The sequence below is a fragment of the Chiloscyllium punctatum genome, chromosome 17 (genome assembly GCF_047496795.1).
Source record: "Chiloscyllium punctatum isolate Juve2018m chromosome 17, sChiPun1.3, whole genome shotgun sequence".
In the NCBI taxonomy this organism is placed as follows: Eukaryota; Metazoa; Chordata; class Chondrichthyes; order Orectolobiformes; family Hemiscylliidae; genus Chiloscyllium; species Chiloscyllium punctatum.
This window is the reverse complement of record NC_092755.1, coordinates 58,841,579-58,867,715: the sequence shown is the minus strand read 5'-3', so window position 1 is coordinate 58,867,715 and position 26,137 is coordinate 58,841,579. Positions and strand designations below refer to the sequence as shown.

At 40.3% G+C, this 26,137-nt stretch overlaps 1 protein-coding gene across 2 annotated transcripts in view; it reads left to right on the top strand.

Moving 5' to 3' along the window:
• Window positions 1-26,137, top strand: part of sppl3 (signal peptide peptidase 3) — a 211,614-nt gene that overhangs the window by 106,242 nt on the left and 79,235 nt on the right. For both annotated transcript variants that reach the window (XM_072587257.1, XM_072587258.1), the window contains exons 4-5: window positions 16,288-16,407; window positions 21,403-21,481. In XM_072587257.1, the coding sequence (XP_072443358.1) occupies window positions 16,288-16,407; window positions 21,403-21,481 (199 nt within the window). The remainder of the gene's footprint in view (window positions 1-16,287; window positions 16,408-21,402; window positions 21,482-26,137) is intronic.

Here is a 26,137-nt window from a genome sequence, read left to right as displayed (position 1 = left end):
ACCCCCATTCTCCTATTTTATCTCTCAAAAATGAGCATGCACACGCACATGCACCTCTCTGATGAAGGACCTATGCCCAAAGCATCGATTTGTCCTGCTCCTCTGATGCTGCCTGACCTGCTGTGTTTTTCCAGTGCCACACTTTTTGACTTTGAGTCCTTGAACTTAATGGTTTTCATCTAGCAAAAGACTTAAAATGGACTGCACTGAAATTTAAATGAATGAGATGTGAGTTTAATGAAAATATAAGATTCTGAGGGGGTTATGGCGTAGGTGCTGACAAGCTACTTCCTCTGGTTGGAGTCAGTGGCAACAAAGCCTAAAGACAAGGGGTTGACCACTTGGAGTTAGGATGAGGAAACACTCTTTCAGTCAGAAGGTTGTCACTGTTGGAATTCTCTATCCTAGAGGTCACTGGATATTCGATCATTGAGTGGATCCAAGACACCCATCAGTAGTGCTTTGGGCTCTTTAGGGAATTGAAGGATATGGAGATTGGTAGGATAGTGAAATTGAGGTCAACGAAATGCATGATCTTATTGAAGGATGGTGAAGGCTCATTGGACCATATGGCTGACTCTTGTTTCATTTCTTGCTGTTGTTATATTTACACTGGGTGCTTTCCTTAAAGTCCAGTCATTTTAAAATAAGCACAAGTAATCCTCGAGCACCATTCTTTCATCTATTCTTAAATTTCACTTTATTCCTGATTTGGAATTCATTGTGGATGCATTTTGGAAAGGCAAATCGAGGCAGAACTTATACTCTTAATGCTAAGGTCCTGGGGAAGGTTGCTGAACAAAGAGACCTTGGAGTGCAGGTTCATAGTTCCTTGAAAGTGAAGTCCCAGGTAGACGATAGTAAAGAAGGCATTTGGTATGCTTGCCTTTTTTGGTCAGTGCATTGAGGTCCTGTTATGGCTACAGAGGACATTGGTTAGGCTACTATTGGAATACTGCGATTGGAATTGTGGAATTCTGGTCACCCTCATCTCGGAACGATGTTGTAAAACTTGAAAGGGTTCAGAAAAGATTTGCAAGGATGTTGGCAGGGTTGGAGGATTTGAGCTACAGGGAAAGACTGAATAGGCTGGGGCTGTTTTCTCTGGAGTGTCGGAGGCTAAGGGGTGACCTTATTGAGGTTTATAAAATCATGAGGGGCATGGATAGAGTAAATAGACATGGTCTTTTTCCTGGGGTTCGGAGTCCAAAATTAGAGGATATATGTTTAAGGTGAGAGGGGAAAGACTTAAAAGGGACCTAACAGGTAATTTTTTTCTCAGAGGGTGGTTTGTGTATGGAATGAGCTGCTAGAGGAAGTGGTGGCAGCTGGTACAATTACAACATTTACAAGGCATCTGGATGGGTACATAAATAGCAAGAGTTTGGAGGGATATAGGCCAAATGCTGGCAAATTGGACTAGGTTAACTTAGGGTGTCTGGTCAGTATGGACAAGTTGGACTGAAGGGTCTGTTTCCATGCTGTATATCTCCAACTCTATTGCTTGCTCATTCTTTTAGAAAAATTGCATATTAGTGACTGAAAATTAATCTATTGCAGAGGTGCGCTTTTAATTGAAATTTATTAAAAGCTATTCCAATGCATTAAAAATTTTTGTTGAGAAGGGCATTAACAGTTCTCTAATTAATTTGTCCTGCAGCTAAAGGATTGCAACCTCTTCCCTAAACAAATCCAACAGTAATATTGAGACAAGGGTGATTCTCATTGTTTGTGACACTCTCTACTTCCTTGAGCAGAGTTCTTCAAGAAACACCTGCTATCAAATAACACCCATCCGGTTTAGTTCACTCATCTCTGTGCCCTCTCTCTCTCAAGACAGCAATACCAAGCAAGACAACCAAAATGAATTAAGCTCTCTCACAGAATCATGGAGACTGGTCATTTGGCCCAAAGTGGTCCATGCCAACCAACATATCTGTCTATGCCAACTCTATTTCCCTGAACTTGACCCATATCCTTCTAATCCTTTCCTATCTATTTATTTGTCCAAATGCCTTTTTGACTTTTAAATGTTGTTAATGTATCGCCTCAACCACTTCCTCTGGCAGCTCATTCCACATGCATAGCACCCTCTGTATAAAACAGTTGCTCCCTCAGGTTCCCATTTATTTTTTTCCCCTTTCACTTTAAACTGATGCCCTCTAGTCCTTGATACCCCAGCCCTGGGAAAAAGACTGAGTACATTCACCATTTTCCATGCCTCTCATGATCTTATACACTTCTGTAAGGTCCCCCTGAGTCTCCAACACTCTAAAGAAAAATGTCCTGGCTTGTCCAACCTCTCTCTAACTCAGACCAGTGAATCCAGGCAACATCCTTGTAAATTTCTTCTGTATTCTCCAATTTAATAACATCCTTCCTATAGCAAGGTGATCAAAACTGAACACAATACTCCCAAGTATGGTCTCACCAGTGTCCTATATAACTACAACATAACTTTCCTACTTTTGTACTCAGTGCCCTGACTGATGAAGGCCAGTCTGCCAAAAGCTGTCTTTACTGCCCTATTTACCTGTGACTCCACTTTCAGAGAACTGTGACCCTGAACTCTCAGATCCCTCTGTCCACAACACGCCGTAAGGCCCTACCATTCAGTATGAAACTCCTACCTTGATTTGTCTTTCCAAAATGCAAGACCTCGCACTTATCTATGTCAAACTCTTAGAACATTACTTGTGCTACAGGCCTCTCGGCCCTTGATGCTGTGCTGACCTGTGAAACCAATCTAAAGCCCATCCAACCTAAACTATTCCATTTTCATCCAAATGTTTAGTCAATGACCATTTGAATGCCCTTAAAGTTGGCGAATCTACTACTGTTGCGGGCAGGGCATTCCTCTCTCCTACTACTTTCTGAGTAAAGAAATCTGTGATATATCTATAACTCTTCAATTTAAAGCCATGCTCCCTTGTGCTGGCTATCACCATCCAAGGAAAATGTTTCTCACTGTCCACCCTATCTAACCCTCTGATTATCTTATATGTCTCAATTAAGTCACCTTTCAACTTTCTTCTCTCTAATGAAAACAGCCTCAAGTCCCTCCGCCTCTCTTCATAAGATCTTTCTTCCACACCAGGCAATATCCTAGTAAATCTCCTCTGAACCTTTCCAAAGCTTCCACATCCTTCCTGTGATGTGGTGACCAGAACTGCATGCAGTACTCCCAAGTGTAACCAAACCAGAATTTTGTACAGCTGTAACATGACCTCATGGCTCCAAAACTCAATCCCTCCACCTATAAAAGCCATAAACCATATGCTGCCTTAACAGCCCTATCAACCTGGGTGGCAACTTTCAGGGATCTACGCACATGGACTCTGAGATCTCGCTGCTTATCTACACTACCAAGACTCTTACCATTAACCCAATAATCTGTATCCCTGTTGCTCCTTCCAAAGCGAATCACCTCACACTTTTCCACATTAAACTCCATTTGTCACTTCTCAGCCCAGCTCTGCAGCTTATCTATGTTCCTCTGCAACCTGCAGCACCCTTTGGCACTATCCACAGCTCCATCACCTTTAGTGTCATCTGCAAATATACTAACCCAAACATCTACACCCTCATCCAGGTCATTTATAACAATTAATAACAGCAGTGGACCTAAAACAGATCTTTGCAGTACACCACGAGTAACTGAACTCCTTGATGAACGTCTCCCATCAATCACCACTCTCTATCTTCTTTCATCCTTACATAAACCACCGCCTTCCTCTTGCCATGCGATTCAACTTCTTTAGTAAATCACCGCTCCCTCACTCGACTACTTCCTCCCTACCTGACAGGTACATTCATATCAAAGACATGCAGTTCCTTGAATAAGTTCCACTTTTCAATCGTGTCCATCCTATGCATCCTAAATCTTGCCTAATCGTATCATAATTGCCTTTTCCCCAGCTTTACATAACTCTCTGCCTGCAGTACATACCTATCCCTTCCCATCGCTAAAGTAAACATAACCGAATTGTGGTCACTGTCACCAAAGTGCTCACCTACCTCCAAATCTAACACCTCGCCTGGTTCATTACCCAATATCAAATGCAATGTGGCCTCCCCCTCTTGTTGGCCTGTCTACATACTATGTCAGGAAACCCTCCAAACCCCACATTGGACCAAAACTGACCCATCTAAAGTACTCGAAGTATAGTATTTCCAGTCAATATTTGGAAAGATTATGTCCCCTATAACTACCCCGCCACTATCACTCCTATCCAGAATCATCTTTGCTATCCTTTCCTCTACATCTCTGGAACTATTTGGAGGCCTATAGAAAATTCCCAACAAGGTGAGCTCTCCTTTCCTGTTTCTAACCTTAGCCCATACTGCCTCAGTAGATGTGTCCTCAAACATCCTTTCTGCCACTGTACTAGCGTCCTTGACTAATAATACCACACCTACCCCTCTTTTGCCACCTTCCTTTCTTACTGAAACAACTAAACCCTGGAAGATGTAATGACCATTCCTGTTTCCAACTCCCTTTGCCATTTCTTGGCCCACTTCCCCAGCTGATCAAGAGCCTGCTGCAATTTTTGATAACATTCCTCACTGTCTACAATACTGCCTATTTTAATGTCATCTGCAAACTTGCTAATTGTGCCTTGAGCATTCTCATTCAAGTCATTGATATGGATAATGAATAATAATGGGCCCCAGCACCAACCCCTGACACACTCCCATTAGTCACACGCTTCCAATCTAACAAGCTTCCTTCCACTATTACCCTCCTTCATCCTTACCAATTGCTTAACCAGTTTGTCAGCTCACCCTGGATGTTCTGCGATCTAACCTTCCAGAGCAGCCTACCATGTGGAACCTTATCCAATGTCTTACAAAATCCATATAGACTATGTCTACGGCCCTGCCTTTGTCAACTTTCTTCGTCACTTCATCAAAAGAACTCTAACCAGCTTGTAAGGCATGATCTCCCACTCAAAACCGTGCTTTCTACACCTTATCTCTCCTCTACCTGTGTAGAAAATATTCATGATATTGGGATTTTTTTTTCTACAGGATTTAATTTTGTGATATAGCATAATTATGTATGTCTCTTAAAAACCACATCTGTAACTTGTTTTCCCCCCCTCACCCCATTTCAATATATCACTACTTTGTGCTGATATCTTGTATCTTTGTAGGAGTAGTATCATTAACTGTCATTTTTTTTCCCTAAAGTCTATAACTAGTTATTCTTTTTTATTTGTTCAGTTGAAAGGAATTGTTATTGTACTATTTTACAATCTTTTCTGTGCTCCTGTGGTTTACTTTGTTATTTGTGATGCGAACCACAAGTACTATATCATCAGCAAATTTCAGAATTATGTTGTTGCGCTCTGTCACATGGAGCTGCCAGTGTTGGACTGGGGTAAACAAAGTCAGAAATCTCTCAACACCAGGTTATAGGTCAACAGGTTTATTTGAAATCACAAGCTTTCAAAGCGCTGCCCCTTCGTCAGGTGAAGTCTTGACAATCATTTGTGTAGAGGATGAAAAGCAAAGGTCAAATTACACAGCCCTGAGGTGATCCAGTAGTTGATAATTGGCAATTAACACTCCCTGAGTCTTACTGTGAAGTAAATCACTGATCCAAAGAAGGAGAGTAAAATTGACATCAAGGTTTTTCAATTTTGATTGTGAAAGGTTGCATGGTGTTAGATGTTTAAGGGAAACCTGCAAAGACTGTGCAAGCATTGTTGCCTAATTGTCCAGCATCTCGCTCACCTTTCTTTATTTAATAATTTAAAGAATGTTGCATTGTTACCCTTCATATTATCTTCCCATGTCCCCTCTTGGCATCTCGTCAGTATTTTGTCATCACTCTTCTTGATACTTTTTCTTATCCTGCTATTCTTTGTGATTAATTTTATTTGTCCTCTTACGGTCATTCAGTATTGTCTATCCTTTATTGACCTTTTTATTTTCATGTTTTATTTTCCAACCGTACATCCTTGTCCAGATTTAAAATTCCTGTTTCCACATTCTTGTAATTCTTTTGATTCCCGTTTCTTGTACATCTTCTTCCTTCACACACCATCGGTGGGTGCACCTTCTGTGTGGCTACTCCCTGTGGAAGTGTATTCCCTGAACCCCTTTGTGTCTCCATCTCTTCTAACATCTCTACCCTCTTCAGTTAATGGCTTCTTTTTTCTATTTACTTTTTTTTGTCTGAATTTGGGAGAATTTACGTTGTTAAAGTTGACTTGGGAATTGTTCTGAAAATGTGTTGCTGGAAAAGCGCAGCAGGTCAGGCAGCATCCAAGGAACAGGAGAATCGACGTTTCGGGCTCCTTCCTGAAGAAGGGCTTATGCCCGAAATGTCAATTCTTCTGCTCCTTGGATGCTGCCTGACCTCCTGCGCTTTTCCAGCAATACATTTTCAGCTCTGATCTCCAGCATCTGCAGTCCTCACTTTCTCCTTGGGAATTGTTCTGTTTGTTTTGGAGATAAACTATCCTCCTTGTCCTTCAAGCAATTTGAACATTTAATTCCTTCACAGCATTTAATTCTTTCAGGGCATTCTTCCTAAAATCCAACTTCTCAACACTTACACTTGTTCTATCTTTGTTTCACGTTTAAATTGAACAGCTTTAAACATTTAGTCTCCAAAGGTTTCATTAGTTAAATATTTTTTCATGATGGGCTAGAAACCAGTCCAGTTTTTTTTCCCTCTTTTCCCCTGCGGGTTTTCTCACCTTCTGTTTAAGATTAAATGACTGTAACACTTCACTGAATGTCTTCGCACGCGCATATGTCAGGATCTGTTGGGAGAATTGAAACCCACAGTTGCAACTTGGTTGTGGCACTAAAGTTGGCTTTGTGGAAATTCTTCAGTTTTATTTAAGGTGAAGTCCTGGATGAAAATAAAGTATAAAGTGGTCAACAGTCAATTGCAGAACAGATTGTAACTTGGAAAATCACCAGGTGCACTGTTGAGGCTTGACATTTATTGGCTTAAAATCTTTCTGACACCCATTCAACTAGCGTGCTTGACTTGATAAGGAATCCTCCCAGCTTTTAGGAAGCTTTGACGGAGGTCCCTGACTTTTGACAGTCCAACTTAGAAATGTTCATCCTTCGGAACCTGATCTCTCACAGGGGTGTAAGTTTAAAGATCCAACATGCCGATATTTCCTGTACTTGCACGTGGCTATTTTATATTCACTATATTCTAACTTGTGTACAAATCGACTGTGAAACCTGGGACTGCCTGTATATACGAGCGAGTGATGTGGATTTATCCAGGTTTCAATAGCAAAAAGCAACAAAGCACAGTGTGTCTTTCTAACAGCTGTTAAAACAAAAAAAAACTGCAGGTGCTGGAATCCAAAGTAGACCAGCAGGAGGCTGGAAGAAACAACAAGCCAGGCAGCATTAGAAGGTAGAGAAGGGAATGGGGGTGGGGGTAGTGGGCGCTGCAGATAAAGGGGGGGTGAGAAGTAGGTTTGGGTGGGGAAGGTGCGGGATGGTGAGGTAAGGTAAATGATGGGCCCTCTTCCCGCCCAACCCTTCTCTTTCTCTTCCACCCCCCCCCCCACTCTCTTTATCTGCAGCCCCCTTTACCCCCACCTCCATTCCTGAAGGAGGGTTATACTGGAACATTGACTTCTCCACTTTCTGATGCTGCCTGGCTTGCTGTGTTCTTCCAGCCTCCTGCCTGTCTACTTTCTATTTGCGGTAGCTGATTTGAGGTGACTACAACACTGGCTAGCTATTGCAACAGTATTTTGATAATCCCCACACCCTGTAGTTCCACTCTTCCTATGCTGTCCCTTTTATTCCGTATTCATTCCGTTCATCCCTTTTGTGCAATCTGCATCCCGACTCTTCTATGTAATCCTCATCCTTGCCAATTGTTTCCTCATTCCATACTTATTGTGCTGTCCCCCACTTCCTGTGCCATCCATTTGTCTTCCTGCCTCAAAATGTCACATCCATCATCACAATCCTCCAATCCTGTCTTTTCTTTTCTTTTCTGCTATAATTTCTCTCCTCCAATTTCCTGTTGCTATGTTTCCAGTTTCTTAACCTGCAGTTATATGGAATTCCAATGTCTCCCAAGTGCAGTTCCACTTGGTACATACAGTATCTTTAAATATTGCAGAAAGATGTTGCAATATCTATTTAGACAACTGTCATTCCACAGGTGGACTGGATTAAACCTGACCTGTTTTATGGGTTTACTGAAGTTGAGATTTTTGCAAAGTGACATTGCTTGAGAAGTCTATTTTTGACTGAAGACTGCTTAGGGATGACTTGAAATTCCAAGAAGCTGAATAGTAAGTGCTTGGTTACATATTGAGATTAGGAATAGTTTAAACTGCTCAAACTTTAAGAATCTGAAAGCAAGAGAGATCACGGGGAAGATAGTACTGTATTGAAATTGAAGTATGCAGTTACCACATACTATGAGATTATATATGAGATAGGGCGGCACGGTGGTACAGTGGTTAGCACTGCTGTCTCACAGTGTCAGAATCCCGGGTTCAATTCTCGCCGTTTGGCGACTGACTGTGTGAAGTTTGCACATTTTCCCAGTGTCTGCATGGGTTTCCTCCAGGTGCTCTGGTTTCCACCCACAATCCAAAAATGTGCAGGTTAGGTGAATTGGCCATGCTAAATTGCCCGTGAAGGGATAAACGTAAGGGAATGGGTCTGAGTGGGTTGCGCTTCGGCGGATCAGTGTGGACTTGTTGGGCCGAAGGGCCTGTTTCCACACTGTAAGTAATCTATAACTGCACTCAGTTATGTTTTGTCTTGGAATCATATATCTACTTGGATTAAAAATATATCAGCCTGGAAGTTTTGATATTGGTGTATCACTTACAATGTTGAATTTGTGTGAAACTCAGCTGAGAGTGCAGACATTTTATGCAATTCTGATGTCAGATGACTCAATAAACCTTTAATTTTTGTTTTCAAGTTTTGATCAAATTTTGCCTGTCATTAGATAAAGCTGTGTCTTCCACCACAGCAAACACTCACGGAAGTTAGCAGTCTCAATTTTTGTGAAAAGCGAAGTTTTGTGATGTGATCACATGGTTGTAAGAATTTATTCTGTATTATATCGTTTGCTTTAAATCGGTTTAGCTTCCTGTAGGAAGACACATGTAATTGCGAGTGGGTTGGAAACAACTGAAAAAGTAAACTTCCAAATGGAATTGTACATTTTCAGGTTGAGAGAATTGTTTTGAAAATAAGTCTTCCGGCTCGGCCTACAAGTTTATTTGGCCATTTGTCGAATTCTTGGGCTGCTGATAAGATTACATCTTAACAGTCCCTTCTGTAGTTAATGCATAAAATTTAATTCTCAAATTAATCCAATTATGAGATTTCTGGAATTTTGATTCAATTGAATAAATGTCTCATCATACTGTAAAGATAAATCATGCTGAGGAACAATTCCTTTAATGCTCACAGCCTTCCAATTCCAATGATTGACAATTATTGTTGTGGTTCTGTTCGCCGAACTGGGAATTTGTGTTGCAGACGTTTCGTCCCCTGTCTAGGTGACATCCTCAATGCTTGGGAGCCTCCTGTGAAGCGCTTCTGTGATCTTTCCTCCGCCATTTATAGTGATTTGTATCTGCTGCTTCCGGTTGTCAGTTCCAGCTGTCTGCTGCAGTGGCTGGTATATTGGGTCCAGGTCGATGCGCTTATTGATTCATCCACAGATTCAATGCCATGCCTCTAGGAATTCCCTGGCTATTCTCTGTTTGGCTTGTCCTATAAATAGTAGTGTTGTCTCAGTCGAATTCATGTTGCTTGTCATCTGCGTGTGTGGCTACTAAGGATAGCTGGTCGTGTCGTTTCGTGGCTAGTTGGTGTTCATGGATGCAGATCATTAGCTGTCTTCCTGTTTGTCCTATGTAGTGTTTTGTGCAGTCCTTGCATGGGATTTTGTACACTACATTGGTTTTGCTCATGTTGGGTATCGGGTCCTTCGTCCTGGTGAGTTGTTGTCTGAGAGCGGCTGTTGGTTTGTGTGCTGTTTTGAGTCCTAGTGGTCGCAGTAGTCTGGCTGTCAGTTCGGAAATGCTCTTGATGTATGGTACTGTGGCTAGTCCTTTGGGTTGTGGCATGTCCTCATTCCGTTGTCTTTCCCTTAGGCATCTGTTGATGAAATTGCAGGGATATCTGTTTTTGGCGAATACATTGTATAGGTGTTCTTCTTCCTCTTTTGCAATGTATTCGCCAAAAACAGATATCCCTGCAATTTCATCAACAGATGCCTAAGGGAAAGATAACGGAATGAGGACATGCCACAACCCAAAGGACTAGCCACAGTACCATACATCAAGAGCATTTCCGAACTGACAGCCAGACTACTGCGACCACTAGGACTCAAAACAGCACACAAACCAACAGCCGCTCTCAGACAACAACTCACCAGGACGAAGGACCCGATACCCAGCATGAGCAAAACCAATGTAGTGTACAAAATTCCATGCAAGGACTGCACAAAACAATACATAGGACAAACAGGAAGACAGCTAATGATCCGCAGCCACGAAACGGCACGACCAGCTATCCTTAGTAGCCACACGCAGATGACAAGCAACATGAATTCGACTGAGACAACACTACTATTTATAGGACAAGCCAAAGAGAATAGCCAGGGAATTCCACAGGGCATTGAATCTGTGGATGAATCAATAAGCGCATCGACCTGGATCCAATATACCAGCCACTGCAGCGGACAGCTGGAACTGACAACCGGAAGCGGCAGATACAAATCACTAAATGGCAGAGGAAAGATCACCGAAGCGCTTCACAGGAGGCTCCCAAGCACTGAGGATGTCATCTAGACAGGGGACAAAACACAAATTCCCAGCTCGGCGAACAGAACCACAACAACGAGCACCCGAGCTACAAATCTTCTCACAAACATTGACAATTATTCCTTCAGTCCCTTTAATGCAAAGCCATTGCAGACTACTTCTAACCTACTGGATGACTTGTTCCAAGAACATCTGGTTTCTCCAGATCTAATTAACATATTTAAGTTATGAGAAACTTTCCAAATGTATACCGTACTATGAATTTATCTGAAATTGTAAGCTTACATTTTACCCATAAAACATGCCTTTAATACATTGGCTTATTTGTTCAAAGGTGATGGATGTACTAGCGCGTGCATGCACTGTTAGAGTATTACGCAGTAAAAGTAATGTAGCAGCATGCTAGACTTTGTAATGGTTTTAGGATTGCCTTAACAAATACTCATTTTATTAATGTACAAAAGATGCTTTATTCCCTGAATCTACATTTACATATGGCAAAATGTAATGTCTTTTCAGCTTTTTTAATTATTGTGAATGTGGATGATTGCTGTAAAGAACAATGAAACTGCTATCCTTCTGTGCTGGACATGGCAATATAGGATTTAGGGGAGGATTAAAGCTATTCGGGCATTCAGTCTTGCTCTGTCATTCAGTAAGATCGTGACTGATCTAGTTCTGGCTTTCTGCTCCTCCATTCCTTTTGACTTATCAAAAATGTCAATCTGCCTGAAATAAATTAAATGACATCACCTCAACTGTTGAAGGAAGATAATTCCATGGATTAATTTCACAGAGAAAAGCATCTTTATTTTTATATATATTCGTTCAACAAGAGGACATCTTGCTCTTGTATGTCCCCTCATAATAGTCTCAAACACCAGAAGAAACATTTCCTCGTATCCACTCTTGAGCTGGCTCAAGATCTTAATTTTAAATAAGATTTTTTTTATTGATAGCCAGAAGCCAACATAGTGAAATACCCTTCGGTCCATCAAGTTTGTGCTGGTCGAAAACAACCACCTAATTATTCTATTCCCGTTTTCCAGCACTTAACTATATGCATTGGCATCGACATCACAAGTGTACATCTAAGCACTAATGGTGTTGTGAGGAGTTCTGTCTCTACCACCTCTTATAAGCAATGGATTGATTCCAAATTCTCATTGTCCTCGGAGTGAGAAATATTTTCTTCGCATCCCCACTAAACTTCCTGCCCCTTCCTTTAAACTTATGCCCTCTTATTAATCTAGTTATTAATCCATAAGCACCTGACAAAAGAGCGGCACTCTGAAAGCTAGTGCTTCCAATTAAACCTGTTGGGCTATAACCTGGTGTCGTGTGATTTTTAACTTTGTACACCCCAGTCCAACATTGGCAAAGCCCAAAGCATAGTTATTAATCAGTGATCCCTCCACCAAGGGGGAATGTCTATCCTATCTGTGGCTATGCAAATAATCCTTCGCTCCTCTTCAGCTCCAGTCTATCAAATCTCTCTTCATAACTAAAACTCGTCAGCCCATGCAACATCCTGGTAAATCTCCTCTTTACCCTCTTCACTGCAGTCACAACACTTTTTTTATAATGTGGATTCCAACATAAGCTCCCTGTCCTTAAACTCTCTGCCTCAGCTAATGAAGGCAAGTATCCCAAATGCCTTCTCACCCACTTTATTTACCTTCTTAAAATTTTGAGGGATACAAGCCCAGCTGATCCAACCTTTCCCTGTGTGATAGCCCACTTGTCCCAGGAGTAAGTTGCATGACCTTTGTGAACTGTTCTGATCTCCTTCTTTTAAGAGGATGCAATTGTGTTTAAACTTGATTCCAGATGCGGTCTCACTAAGGCCATGTACAGCTGCAATAAAATAGGCAATAAAAGCAAACGTTCCACTTGCCTTCCAAATAGAATTCTGTATTTGAATACTGTTCATGTACAATGTACAATTTGTCTTCCAGGTCATCCAAAATGCACTCCATTTAAATAGTACACTGCATCTCTGTTCTTCCTGCCAAGCTGAACATATTCAGACTTACCATGTTTTACTCTATCTGCCAAATCTTTGCCCAATCAATCAACCAATCCAATCCCTTTGTAGAGTGCGTATCCCCTCTTGACATTTCACTCTCATTGATTTTGAAGATGTGGAGATGCTAGTGCTGGACTGTGGTGGGCACATTCAGAAATTACATGACACCAGGTTATAGTCCAACAGGTTTATTTGAAATCCCAAGCTTTCTGAGCACTCCTCCTGCATCGGGTGAGGTGAGAGGGAAGCACACGGAACACAATGTTTGGGCAGAGAGATCAAAGGACCATACGAATGGTGTGAGTGGTGTGTTGAATAATATGTCTCTGCAGGTGACCACAGATGTTAGATGGTGTGAATAAAGTGTCAAAAGCTAAATAATAACCAAATGGATAATCTATAATCCAATTAAGTGAGGCAGAGAGATAATTACCAAAAAATTAAAAATAAGGTGATGCTGGAGACAAATCAAATGACTGGAATAATGTGGAATGTAAACAGCAGCTGCGGGAAAAGCCCAGCAAGCTTGGCAGCATCTGTGAAGAAAAACCAGAGGAAAGGACAGCAGATCCGAAGTATTAACTGATTTATCTTCACAGATGCCACCAGACCTGCTGAGCTCCCATCTCCCCCCAAAAAAGTTGTTATATTCCAGTCAAAGAAAAACTGAAAGAACAGCAGATGCTGTAAATCAGGAGCTATGGTAGGGGTTGTTGGGGGAGCCCAATAGGTCTGGCAACATCGATAAAGAAAAATCAGAGTTAACCTTTCGGGTCTGGTGACCCTTCCTCCAGCTTTTCTTCACAGATGCTGCCAGACCTGTTTGTATTCCATATTATTCCAGTCGTTTGGTTTATCTCCAGCACCACTTTGTTTTTGTTTTGTTTTAATTATCTTTTCTGCCTTATTTAATTGGATTATTGGTCATCCCTTTGGTGGTTATTTAGCTTTGGACACTTTACTCACACCACCTAACACCCTTGGTCACCTGCAGAGACTTATAATCGTCACTCCACTCACACCATTTGTATGATCTTCTGATCTCCCTACCCATAAATTCTGTGTTCTGTGCGCTTCCCTCTCACTTCACCTGATGAAAGGGCTATACGGCAATAACTTATAATTTCAAATAAACCTGTTGCACTGCAATCTGGTGTCATGTAATTTTGCCCTTGGATTTGGCAAATGTTGCTGGAAACAACTGCCATTTGGCTTTTCTCATGTATCAATCTTTGTGGCACCTTATCAGATATCTTCTGTGGATCCAACAATATTGCTAAGTAAGGGTCCAGGACTAGTTTCCGTTCTTTTCCTATTTACATAATTTGTTTAAAATGGTCAGTTTTTACGTTATTAGCTAGCCACCTTTCAGCCCTTGCTTTCTTCAACTTTCTTTTTAAAAAAATGGCAAATCTTTGCAGAATTGATGTGGAGGTGTTGGTGTTGGACTGGGGTGGACAAAGTTAAAAAATCACTCAACACTAGGTAATAGTCCAACAGGTTTATTTGGAAGTGCTGGCTTTCAAAGTACTGCTGCTTCATCAGGTAACTCTGAAAGTTATTACTTCCAAATAAACCTGTTGGACTATAACCTGGTGTTGTGATTTTTAACTTTGCAGGTTTGTACAGTGTCTTTCAATTTAATACAACCTTAGCTTGCTTGCTTAACTGTGGATAATGCATTCTTGAGAAATTCTTTCTTTCTCAATGGGATAATGTTTTTGTTATTGGATATCTCCTTCTGCATCTATTCTACCTCTTTAACCTAGTTTGAGTTTGCTAGCTAGCTCTGTCTTTAGATATTTATAATTACCTTTTATTTAAGTTTAAGAATCTAGTTTGAGACCCACACTTGTACTCTTCAAACAAAATGTAAAATTCTGTCATGTTTTGATGCTACCAAGAGGTTCTTTACGATGAGTTTAATCCCATACACCAGGACTATCTAGTTTCAAATCTTGAATACAACATGTCATCTTATTTTCTAGTTACTTTTACCAATCAGATTAAAGTCACTCCTAATTATTGAGGTAACTTCCTTCTATCCTACATCTGTCTCTTCCTGTGAACTTTGTCTTGAGTGTATAACTACGTCAGGGAGTCTATAGCATATTCCCCCAAGTGACCTTTCTACCCAAACTCATTTTACATCTTGTCCTTTTCAAGCTAATTAACAGTACTACCCCTACCACCTTTTAGCTTCCTATCTTTTCAAAATGTCAAAATCTTAAATATTTGGGTCATAACCTCAGTCACCCTGCTGCCATATCTCTGTGATAGCAGTCAGTTCGTATATATTTTGTTAACAATTCATCCTTTTTTATGAATACTGCAAACGTTTAGATATAGAACCTTATAATTGTCTTTATATCCTTTTGCCATCTCTGACCTTATCTGCTCATGTGCTAAGTTTGCACACGCACTTCCTTAACCACTCTGGTTAACATGAGTAAAATTGTTACATTGTTTTTCTATCTCCCACCCCCCCCAACTTTTATTTACCACATCAACTGTCAGATAATCTGTTCTCTTCGCTCTCTGTAGCCTTTAGTTTTACAACTCATTGGAACACTGGTCCAGCATGGTTAAGGTGAAAACTGTTTAAATAGTACAGCTCCGACTTTCCCAGCTCTGCTGCTAGGGTCTCATGAATTAAAAGTCACTTCTGCTACTCCAATCCTTCTGCCACGCAGACATTTATCCAGTGCCAATTTTTCTGTGGCTCAAGTAATCCAGAGATCTCCCTTTGAAGTTAAGCCTTTTAATTTTTCCCCTAACTGCTCATAATCCCTAAATATAACACCTTTCCTAGACTTGTCTGTGTCATTGGTATTCAGATGTACCACAAAATCTGGATCCTTGCTTCTCCTGCATGCTTCTCTCCAGAGTAGTTGTCCCAAACCGGCAGACAACATTGATACTCTGGACCACAGAGAACTGTGTTAATCCCCCTGATGATACTGTATCAGAATTCAAAAATGTGTTGCTGGAAAAGCGCAGCAGGTCAGGCAGCATCCAAGGAGCAGGAGAATCAACGATTTGGGCATAAGCCCTTCAGGAATCAGGATACTGTATCAGACTACTGCATTCCTGTTAACAATCCCTACTTGAATAGTCATAGTGTCATAGTGCATGGTCAGTGTGCTTATTCTCTCTACAGCCTCTCCTGTTGTCAGTATAGGCTGCAAAAATCTTGAATCGCTACTTGTATCTTCTCAATCCCCCTACTTGCCTCATTCTGCAGTCACTTTCCCCTCTTAATAACGACCCTTCTCTGTAAAGTAAAGCAGTAAAAAATAATTTCATCAAAAATACTATAGAGGTGGCCTGAGCTTCAGATGCGTGTGTTGGAACTACTTTTTGGCATTGATCTTGTACTCATGAGCCACGTGAATGTAGTGTAATTTGTCAAAGTAAGTTTATTGCAAACTCTTAACGAATGATGATTAATTTATTTTCTAGGTATCCAGACCATAGATTCTACACAAGCCTTGTTCCTTCCAGTAGGGGCATCAGTGTCTCTCCTAGTGATGTTCTTCTTCTTCGATTCCGTTCAAGTAGTCTTTACAATATGCACTGCAGGTATGATTCAGAATAGTGTTTGAGGAATGTGAATATTGTTGAAGCATTTTTCATATTTATTAACTGAACAACATTTGGCAAGTCACGTGGTGTTAAACATCCTAACTAACTACAGAAAATATTGGATTCTGGTAAAACCACTTGTTGCCAGTATTAGAGATTTGTGTAATTAATTCACGAAATAACTTCTCTATTTATAGCCTTCAAAAATTGTATAAAAAAAGAAAAAACCTTTTGAAAGAAAGGTTAGATGTTAACTCCAAAGGAATAAGTAATTGGGGAGATGACCAACAGCTTGGCCAAAAAGATGGTTTTCAAGAAAAGTGATAAAGGAGGACAGCGATGACTTGTCATTAGAATTTCTACAGTGCAGAAAGAAGCCATTCGATCCATCAGGTCTGCACTGACCATCTGAAGAGCATTACTAACCGAGATTTCAAACACTTCTAGCAAGTCATAGCTGGATATACATGAAATACTGTAGACCATCGAATTATATTGAATATACCCTAATGGCTAGGCATACCCCCACTCTATCGTTGTCATCCAGCTTGGGGAAGCCAACCATTGTTCAATGCAAAGTGCAAGAAGGTATACTAAAAGCAGCAAAGGTGTACCTAAGAATGAGGTATCATGCTGATGAACCTACAACATAGTACTATTTGCATGGAAACAGTGCAAGCAGCATGCGATGTACAAGGCTAAATGGACTTAGTACCAACAGATCTGACCTAAGCTCCTGTCACGTTCAATTGTGAATGTTGGTGAACAGTTAAACTACTAAGGGAGGAATAAAGGCTCCACAAATATTCCCTTGCTGATCAGGGAGCCTAGCACATCTGTGCAAAAGACCAGGATGAAACATTTGCACTCATCCTGAACCAGAAGTGTCGAGTGTAGATCCACTCCACCTCCGCTCCTTGGCCTCCTGCTAAGGTTCCTGGTTTCTCAGATGTTAGTGTTCAGGCAAACTGAATTACTCCATCTAACGTTGGAAACAGCTGAAGACACTGGATGTTGTAACATCTATGGGCCCCAACAACACTCCAGCATCATTAATGAAGACTTGTGCTCCAGAATTTGACACACCACTAGCTAAGCTGTTTCAGTACAGCTATAACACTGTCACCTACCCAACAATGCAAAAATTGCCCAGTTGTGTCCTGTGCTGAAAAAGCAGGACAAATGCAACCTGGTCAATTACTGCCCTGTCAGTTTACTCTGTTATCGTTAGTAGAGTGTTGGAAGAGATCGTTGACAATGTTATGAAGTAGGACTTAGGCAGCAATAACCTGTTCATAAGACATTAAGACAGATGTGCAGAAGTAGACCAATTTGGTCCAGTTAGGTCTGCTCCATTCAATAAGATTAGGACTCACCTGAGAATCCTCACTCCGCTCTCCTGCCTTTTTGAGTGTAACCTTTGAATCCCTTTTTGATTAGATATCAGTCTCCACTTTGAATGTTTCTTAATGACCAGTATCAATATCAATAGCCTCCTGCAGTAAGGAATTCACTAGCTTCTGCATGAAGTTTATTTCTCCTCTCTCTCCTAACTGGGCACCCCCTTACCTCTGGTCCTAGACGCTCCCACAAAGAAAAACAAACTCTCAGCATCTAACGGTCTCTGCATCAAAGAGTGCAGGACCAGCCTACTCAAACTTTGTTTAAAGAAAAAAATCCTTCCATACCCAGCATCAAGCTGATGAACTTCTTCAGGGTTGCCTCCAATGTCAGTATATCTTTCTTTCGATAAGGGAATCAAGGCTGTTCACAGTATTTCAGCTGTGGTCTAGCAAGTGCCTTGTATTGTTTTAGCAAGGCTTGCCTTTTTTTAATATACTCCATTCCCTTTGAAATAAAGGTCAGCATTTCATTTGCCTTCCCTTGCATACAGGTCATTCTGTTATAAATGCATTTTGTCAATACAGATTCACTGTAACACGATTGACAAATTGGGGGCACTGTTTCTGCAGCACACAAACTTTTAAAGCATGTGTTGATTGTAACGCAATTACAGCACCAACACTCTTAAGTGCTGGTTCTAAAGCATGATTTTTGTATAACATGGGGTTGCACAAGAATACAACTATCGTGTTATAGAAGAACTGACTTGTACCAGCTTTCTGTGGTTCGTGCACAAGGACCTCCAAATCTCCAATGCTGCAGCTTTCTGCCAGATTTTAATAGCCTTGCACTTTTCCACATTGCATTGCATCTACCAAGTTTTTGCCAATTCACGTAACCTGTCTGTATTCCTTTGTCATCCTCACTGCTTGCCTTCCTGCATTTGTCATCCACAAACTTGGTGCTAGTAGATCCACTTTCCCTCATACCAAGTCATTAATATATATTGTAGTAATTGTAGCTCCTGCACTGATCCCTCTGGAACTCATAGAAACATAGAAAATAAGAGCAGGTCATTCAGCATCTCCAGTGCGCTTCATCACTTATGATCAATAGCCTGTTCCTGCTTTTCCCCATATCCATTGATCCCTTTAATACCAACTGGTACTTCTGATTCATCTTGAAATCATAATTTTGGTTGCGCCTGCTTTCTGTGTGAAGAAATTTCTCCTCCGTCCTAACAGGTTTATCCTGTATTCTTAGTCTGTGATTTCCCTACCACTGAAAGCATCCTTCATTCATAAGGGCAGCACAGTGGCTCAGTGGTTAACACTGCTGCCTCACTGCACCGGGGACCCAGGTTTGATTCCAACCTCAGGCAACTGTCTGTGTGGCATTTGCACATTCTCCCCGTATCTGCGTGGATTTCTTCTGGGTGCTCTGGTTTCCTCCCACAATCCAAAGATGTGCAGGTGAATTGGCCACATTAAATTGTCCATAGTGTTAGGTGCATTAGTCAGAGGTAAACATGGGGAAGGGGAATGGGTCTGGGTGGGTTACTCTTTCGAGGATCAGTGTGGACTTGTTGGGCCAAAGGGCCTGTTTCCATACTGTAGGGAATCTAATCTAATCTTGCCTATCTATTCTTGCTAGAATTTTATAGGTTTCTTTGAGTTCACCCCCTCACTCCTCTGTAACCAATTCAACCTCTCCTTGTATGTCAGACCTGCCACCCCAGGAGTTAGTCTGGTAAACTTTGCTGCAATCCCACTGTAGCAGGGACATCTTTGGATAAGGAAACCAAAACTGCACATGTTCCAGATGTCTCAGCAATGCCTTATGTAATTGCATCAAGATATCACTGCTCATATCCTCTCATTTTGAAGGCCAGCATAACATTTATTTTCTACTCCTTATTTTTGGACATTTTTAAATTGGGTTTTAAATTTCCTCAATCCTCTGTCTTTCCATTTTTTGATTATTGGTCATTTTGCAATTTGGTTTCCACAAGGATCCAACGCTCAAGTCCTGACCTCATAACAGCTTTTGGTTGAAACATTGAGAAAACATTGGTTGAAACATTGAACTCCAGAAGTGAAGCGACATCAAGGCAGCATTTGACTATGTATGTAGCCCTAGCAAAATTGGGAGTCAGTGGGTATCAGAAGAACCATACTGAACACACAAGATGGTGCCAGTTATCGGAAAGCAAGTATTTCTATGATATCAGTGCAGGAGTTGATTTGGTCTTGATTTTCAAAAAGGAATTAGTTAAATAATTAAGGGAAAAATATTTGCAAGGCTAATGGGGAAGTAGTCGATGAATGATAAAAACTGAATTACTACATGTTGCGCCAGCCATCTTCAGCTAATTCATCAATGACCTTCCTCCATCATAAAGTCAGTTATGAAGTTTGCTGATATTTGTGCTGTATTCAGCATTGTTTGCCACTCTGAGAACTGAAGCAGCCATGTCCAAATGCAAGAAAACTGCATAGCTTCCAGGCTTGAGCTGATAGCAGTAACATTCTCAGCACGCAAACTTCAGGTAATGACCATCTAATAAAGAGAGAATCTGACCACCTCCCATTGAGGATCAATGGCTTACCAACATTGAATCCCCCATTGTCAACGTCTGGAGGTCACTATTGACTAGAAACTGAACTGGACAATCCATAAAGCTACTGTGGCTATAAAAGCAGATCAGAAGCCATGCTAGGAATTCTGCACTGTAACTCTTGACTTCTTGATCCCCATCCACCATTGACCGTGCACTCATCACCTGTAATGATGTACTGTTCACTTGTCTGGATTGGTGCAGCTCCAACAAGAAGTTGACATCATCCAGGACAAACCATCGTGCTTTTTTTAGCATCCTTTTCACCTCCACATTCACACAGTGACAGCATTGTGTATCACCTGCAACATACACAAAAGCAACTCACCAGGCCTCTTTGCCAGCATCTTTCAAAGGAAGGACAAACAACGTAAAGCATGGGAGCACCACCACGTTGAAGTTCTCCTCTTGATCGTGTACCATCTGACTTGGAATTGGATCAGTGTTCCTTTACAATTATTGGGTCAAAACCTTGAATTCCCTCCCTAACGGCTTTGCAGAGGTATGTACGCCCAAGGACGACAATGGATCAAGAAGGCTGCTCACTGCCACTTCGCAGGCAATAAGTACCTGCCTAACCAGCACAATCCAGATTCCACAAAACTGACAGAAATACTTTTTTATTAGTTGTGTTGGAATTATTAAAACATTAACTTGTTTAAAAATGGTTCTTCCCCTCAGGAGGCAGATATTCTTTCTTGTCATGTGCTAAGGCATTTTCTACAAGTGAATATGGAAACCACAGCATGGATATGACCAATTCCAATAGCAATCCACTTTCTTTTGTAGAAGATTCCTTTTATAGATGCAAGAAAATATAGGTATCAGCTTTCCATTTTAACTCCAGTAATATTTGCTTTTGTCATCAACATTATAACTCTGTAGATAATCCTTTTGAATGAAGGCCATTCTGTAATAAATTCAGTATGCTAACTGAACTAATTAAGTGTTTGGTCTCTTGTGTTTGTACTTTTACCCCTTCTCTGTAGATGCGATGCTAGCTGGAACTCACCAGATTTTTTTTCTTTCAGTTCTTGCAACAATAGCATTTGCCTTTCTGCTGCTTCCAATGTGCCAGTATTTAACAAGACCCTGTTCACCTCAGAACAAGTAAGTTTATAATTCAATGTGCTATATTCACAGTGAACTTTGAGAATGGTTGTACTTTTTATTTTGTTGACTCTCATTGATTATTTTGCCTTTTTCTCCATAAGGAAAGAATTAAGTCTTCTGCTTGCTTGCCTTAAGTAGCATTTACAGTTTACTGCAAAGGTATACTTCATGTGTACTGTTTAAATCTGCTTATTTTCTGAATGGTTAGTTGTGTGAACTTATCAAAGATCCCAGCGCTGGAGTTAATTTAAAAATGGACAAATTTGCACTCAGCAACTCTACAGTATCTTTAATTACCAGTGAGTCAATAAAGATGAGAAACATTTTGCATTTGTGTAGCACCTTTTACAACCTCTGTCATAAAACATCAGCCAATAGTGAACTTTTGAATTGTGACCACTGTTTTAATTTAAGAAATGTGGTAGCCAGTTTGCACACAACAATCCTGTATGCAACAGTATAAAAAAGATCAAATATGCTCCTGTTGTGTAAACAGGGATAAAGATTAGTGTGGATTGCATGAACTCAAATTCATGCAGTGTAAATTGTTCTCTTTTGAGTTTTGGCATTATTGTGATTCAGCCCTGATTAATGCAAGGCTTCGACAGCATGGTTCTTGCTACTGTTCAGGTTGAAATGTTTCGCTTGAATTTGGAAATGCTGGTTTAATTTTATATATCTCTGCACAGGTTGGTGCATCTTCCACACATCTATCCTATCAAATCCCTAAAACCTATTATAAAGCCGCCAGTTTGAATATTGTCTTAACAATGTTCTCAGTGTTGGATTCCTAAAAAATCTCTGTCTCCAATGCCACCATGTTTTTCATATTTGACTTTTGTCCCTTACAGTTTGTAAAGCTGTGATGCACAGCAAGATGGATTGTTAAATGTACAGATGTAGGTACTTATTTAATATTTAGTAAGATCATTGCTGGGTATAGATGGAGCTGGTGAAGTTCTAGAATGTCTTTTTTTTTGAGGTCACTCAGCACTGTGGACAAAAGGGGACATTAATTTAAGAATGATGAAGGCCCTAGGTCTAGCTCCATTACAAACATTGTGGAACGGATTTGCAGAAGTCTCAATTCACTTTGTGTCAGGGCTCTTGTGGTGCAATGGTAGTATGCCTCTGAGCCAGAAGATCTGGATTCAAGTTACAGCTGTTCCAGAGATGTAACATCTCTGAACAGGTTGATGAGAAAGTATCTTGACTGTGTGTGTATGTGTTGCGCTTCCTCCCACAGTATCCTCTCTCCCCACCCTCTTGCCTTCCAAAGCTGCTCCTCACATCCTCATAATCTGCTACTTCACCCTTGCACAGTTAGCTACATTTTCATAGGATTGTTTCTCTTGATTTAAAGCCTGTATTAACCTTTTGGCCATTCCACATTTACCATTTACTGGTAAATAAAGAAAGAAAGAAAAATAGAAATTGTATTTATTCAGTAACTTTCACAACCTCATCTCAAAATATTTCCTAGCCAAAAATTATTAAAATGTTTTAATTTTTAAAAATGGCAGCTAATTTGAACACCATAAATGCCTTTAAGTAGCAATAACATAAATGGTTTTTGGTGTTTGTTGAGGAATGTTGTTTGACCGGTGAACTGGAGAGAGTCATCCTGCTGTAAATCAAATAATGCATGAAATATTTTATCTGAACTTAAATCAAGAGTCTCATCTACCCTCTCAAAACCTTAAGTGAAAGATGGCAGCTTTACTACACTGAAATGTCAGGCTAATTTATGGCATAAAGCTTTGTAAACCTGCAGCCTTTTGAACAAACTGGGAAAGCTACTACTATGGGAAGGGCTGATACTAAATTATACAGTTTCATTTCTCCTAGTTTGTAAATAACTCGTTCACGTTTGGTTGGGATATGTGATTTGTATAAAGTAAATATAGAAAATGAGATCATCATCCCTCATGCCCGCAACTATTTATTTCCCTCCTTTCTGTTCATAGTTGCTGTAAAGAAATTGTTTACTATACTTGTCTGTAGTCGGATGAGAATTTGAGTGTCCTGGAGTTGCAAAAGGCACAGTATCGTTAACACTTTTTAAAAATAATATTTGTGTGCCTAAATCATAAATTGCCAGAAAAGCTTTTGGACAACCATTCCTTAATTTAAAAAAACGTTATTTCTTTAAGTAATTTTGGTGCATGATCAGAGTTGCTTTAAAAAGAAAAAAGTAGTTTGTGCCATATTGGCATAGAAATGCATTTGTATTTGTGGATGTATTGCATAGGTTACTGTGTTCTATTTGGCTTCACAATGGGGAAGTGTGTTTGTGGGCATGATAGCTCTATATTCATAACAGACTTCAAGAGAGCAAATTCAAGGCCCAAAGTATTATGTTTTCATTATTAAATCCTGTTTCCTCATCTAAACAAAAATTGCAAACCTTTGTGACCAGACAGTACTTTGGTGATGAAGGATCTCCGCCAGTCTGTGTGCATAACTTCGGCTGTTGATTTTCACCTCTTCTGAGTCCACAACTGTTTGGCAGCTTCACCCTTTCCCTCCAGAGTGCCTTTGTCTGCCTAATGCAGCAGTGTAGATACTGCCGAAAATGAGGTTGAGTGAAGTGCAGCATGAGTGGGGGAGCAATAAAAACCTAAATAAGAACGATGAAAAGAATAGGAAATCTGGGAGAAAAATACGTCATTGGGAAGGCGAGAAACTCAACTGGTGAGGGAGAGTGTAATGAGTACATGAGAGAGAAAATTGATAGATGAAATTATAGACTTTGCTTTGAGAAGTGAATTTAATGCCTCAGAGCACTGCAATGGTAAATTTTATTATCGTAATATGCCAGGTGAAATTCTGATGCATGATGTCATAATTATTTGTATTGTATTAACTTATAAGACTGCTTTTGTTCTTAAATTAGTGATTAGGTCAGTGATTAGTAGTTTTCATACACAATGGGCAATCATTAAGCCTTCTGCCTCTTTCCACTAATTAAACACCAGTTAAGATAAATTCTTAACTTCATCTAATAAAAATAGAATTTGGCCTGTGAAGCTGCAGTAAAAGTATGGGTATAATTATAAGCTGATGTAATCATGGAGCACAGTTCCCAAAACCCCAGCAAGTCTCATGGAATCTCACAAAGTATTTTAAACATAATTGCTCACTGCTAGAAGTAGTCCAGCCTTAAGTAATAACCAAGTACATACTGGAAATACTCTGCAGGCCTGGCAGTATAAATGAAGAGTGCAACTACCATTTCCCCACAGCTGCTGCCAAATGTAGTGACCATTTCCAGCATTTTGTTTTTATTTCAGATTTCCTATTATTGAATATTGTTGAAGATAATTTGGTAACAGAGTTGGCCGAAGTGGACTGAGAGAGTTCAGTAGGAAAGACAGTTGATGAACGATCTCAGATATTCAGAAATTAGTTAATTACAATCAGCAAGTATCCCAGTGAGGAAGAAGGATTCCAGGAAAGGCATAAACTTACTGTGGTTAACCAGACTAATTATGGATAGTATTAAATTGAATGAATAAATATACAATATGACAAAAATCAATGGTAAAACCAAAAATTTGGGCAAGTTCTTTAAAATGTCAATAGAAGATGGAGAAAAAATAATGGAGGAGAAAAGGGGCAGAGGGCAACCTAGCAAGTAACATAAAGACAGACAGTATGAGCTGCTTTAAAGATTAAAAAGCAAGAGACACAAAATAGTAAACATAAGTGCCTTTTATCGGATGAAGCTGTGTAAACAATAATGGGCAGTCTGGAAATGGTATAAGAGTTGAATAAAAACTTCACTCATCTTTCACAGTAGTCGGCATTAATAGCATTTCAAATATATTAAAAGGGTGGAGTGTACAACATGAAATAAATATGTGAGCTGTCACTGGAGAAAAACTACTCTGGAAACTCATGGGGCTAAAGACTGACAAGTCCCCTAGACCTGATGGGTTGCTTCCTTAAGGTATAAAGAAAGCAGCTGCAGAGGTAGCGAATGCACTGATGTAATCCTTAGATCTTGGGAAAAGTCTCAGCATATTGAGAAAACAGCTGATTAACACCTTATTCAAAAAGGGAAGGGGGACAAAATTCTAGAAGATAACTACAGGTCAGTTAGCTTAACGTCTGTCATTGGGAAAATGGTAGAGTCTGTTATGTAGGTTGTAATAGCAGACCATTTAGAAATGCTAAGTATGATCAGGCAAAGTCAGCATGACTTCATGAACGAGAAGTCATGTCTGATAAATTCATTGTCTGTTACCACCTCAAGGAGTGCTGAATAGATAAAAAGGGAGCCAGTGGATGTAGTGTATTTGCATTTTCAAAAGGTGTTTCATAATGTACCCAAATTAGGCTACTTAATAAAATAAGAGCCCTCCGTGCTAGAAGTGGTATATTAGAAGAATAGAGAATTAGCTAATTGGCTCACATGGAAATATTTCACCTGTTGCTGGTCAGAAATCTGCAATTCCCTCCCTAATGGCATTGTGGATCAACCCACAGCAGGTGGACTGCAGCAGTTCAAGAAGGCAGCTCACCACCACCTTCTCAAGGGGACCCAGGTATGGGCAATAAATATTGGCCAGCCAGTGATGCCCACATCCCACTAAATGAATAAAAAACAAATTGGCAGAAAAATTGGGATAAAGAGGGAATTTTCAATAT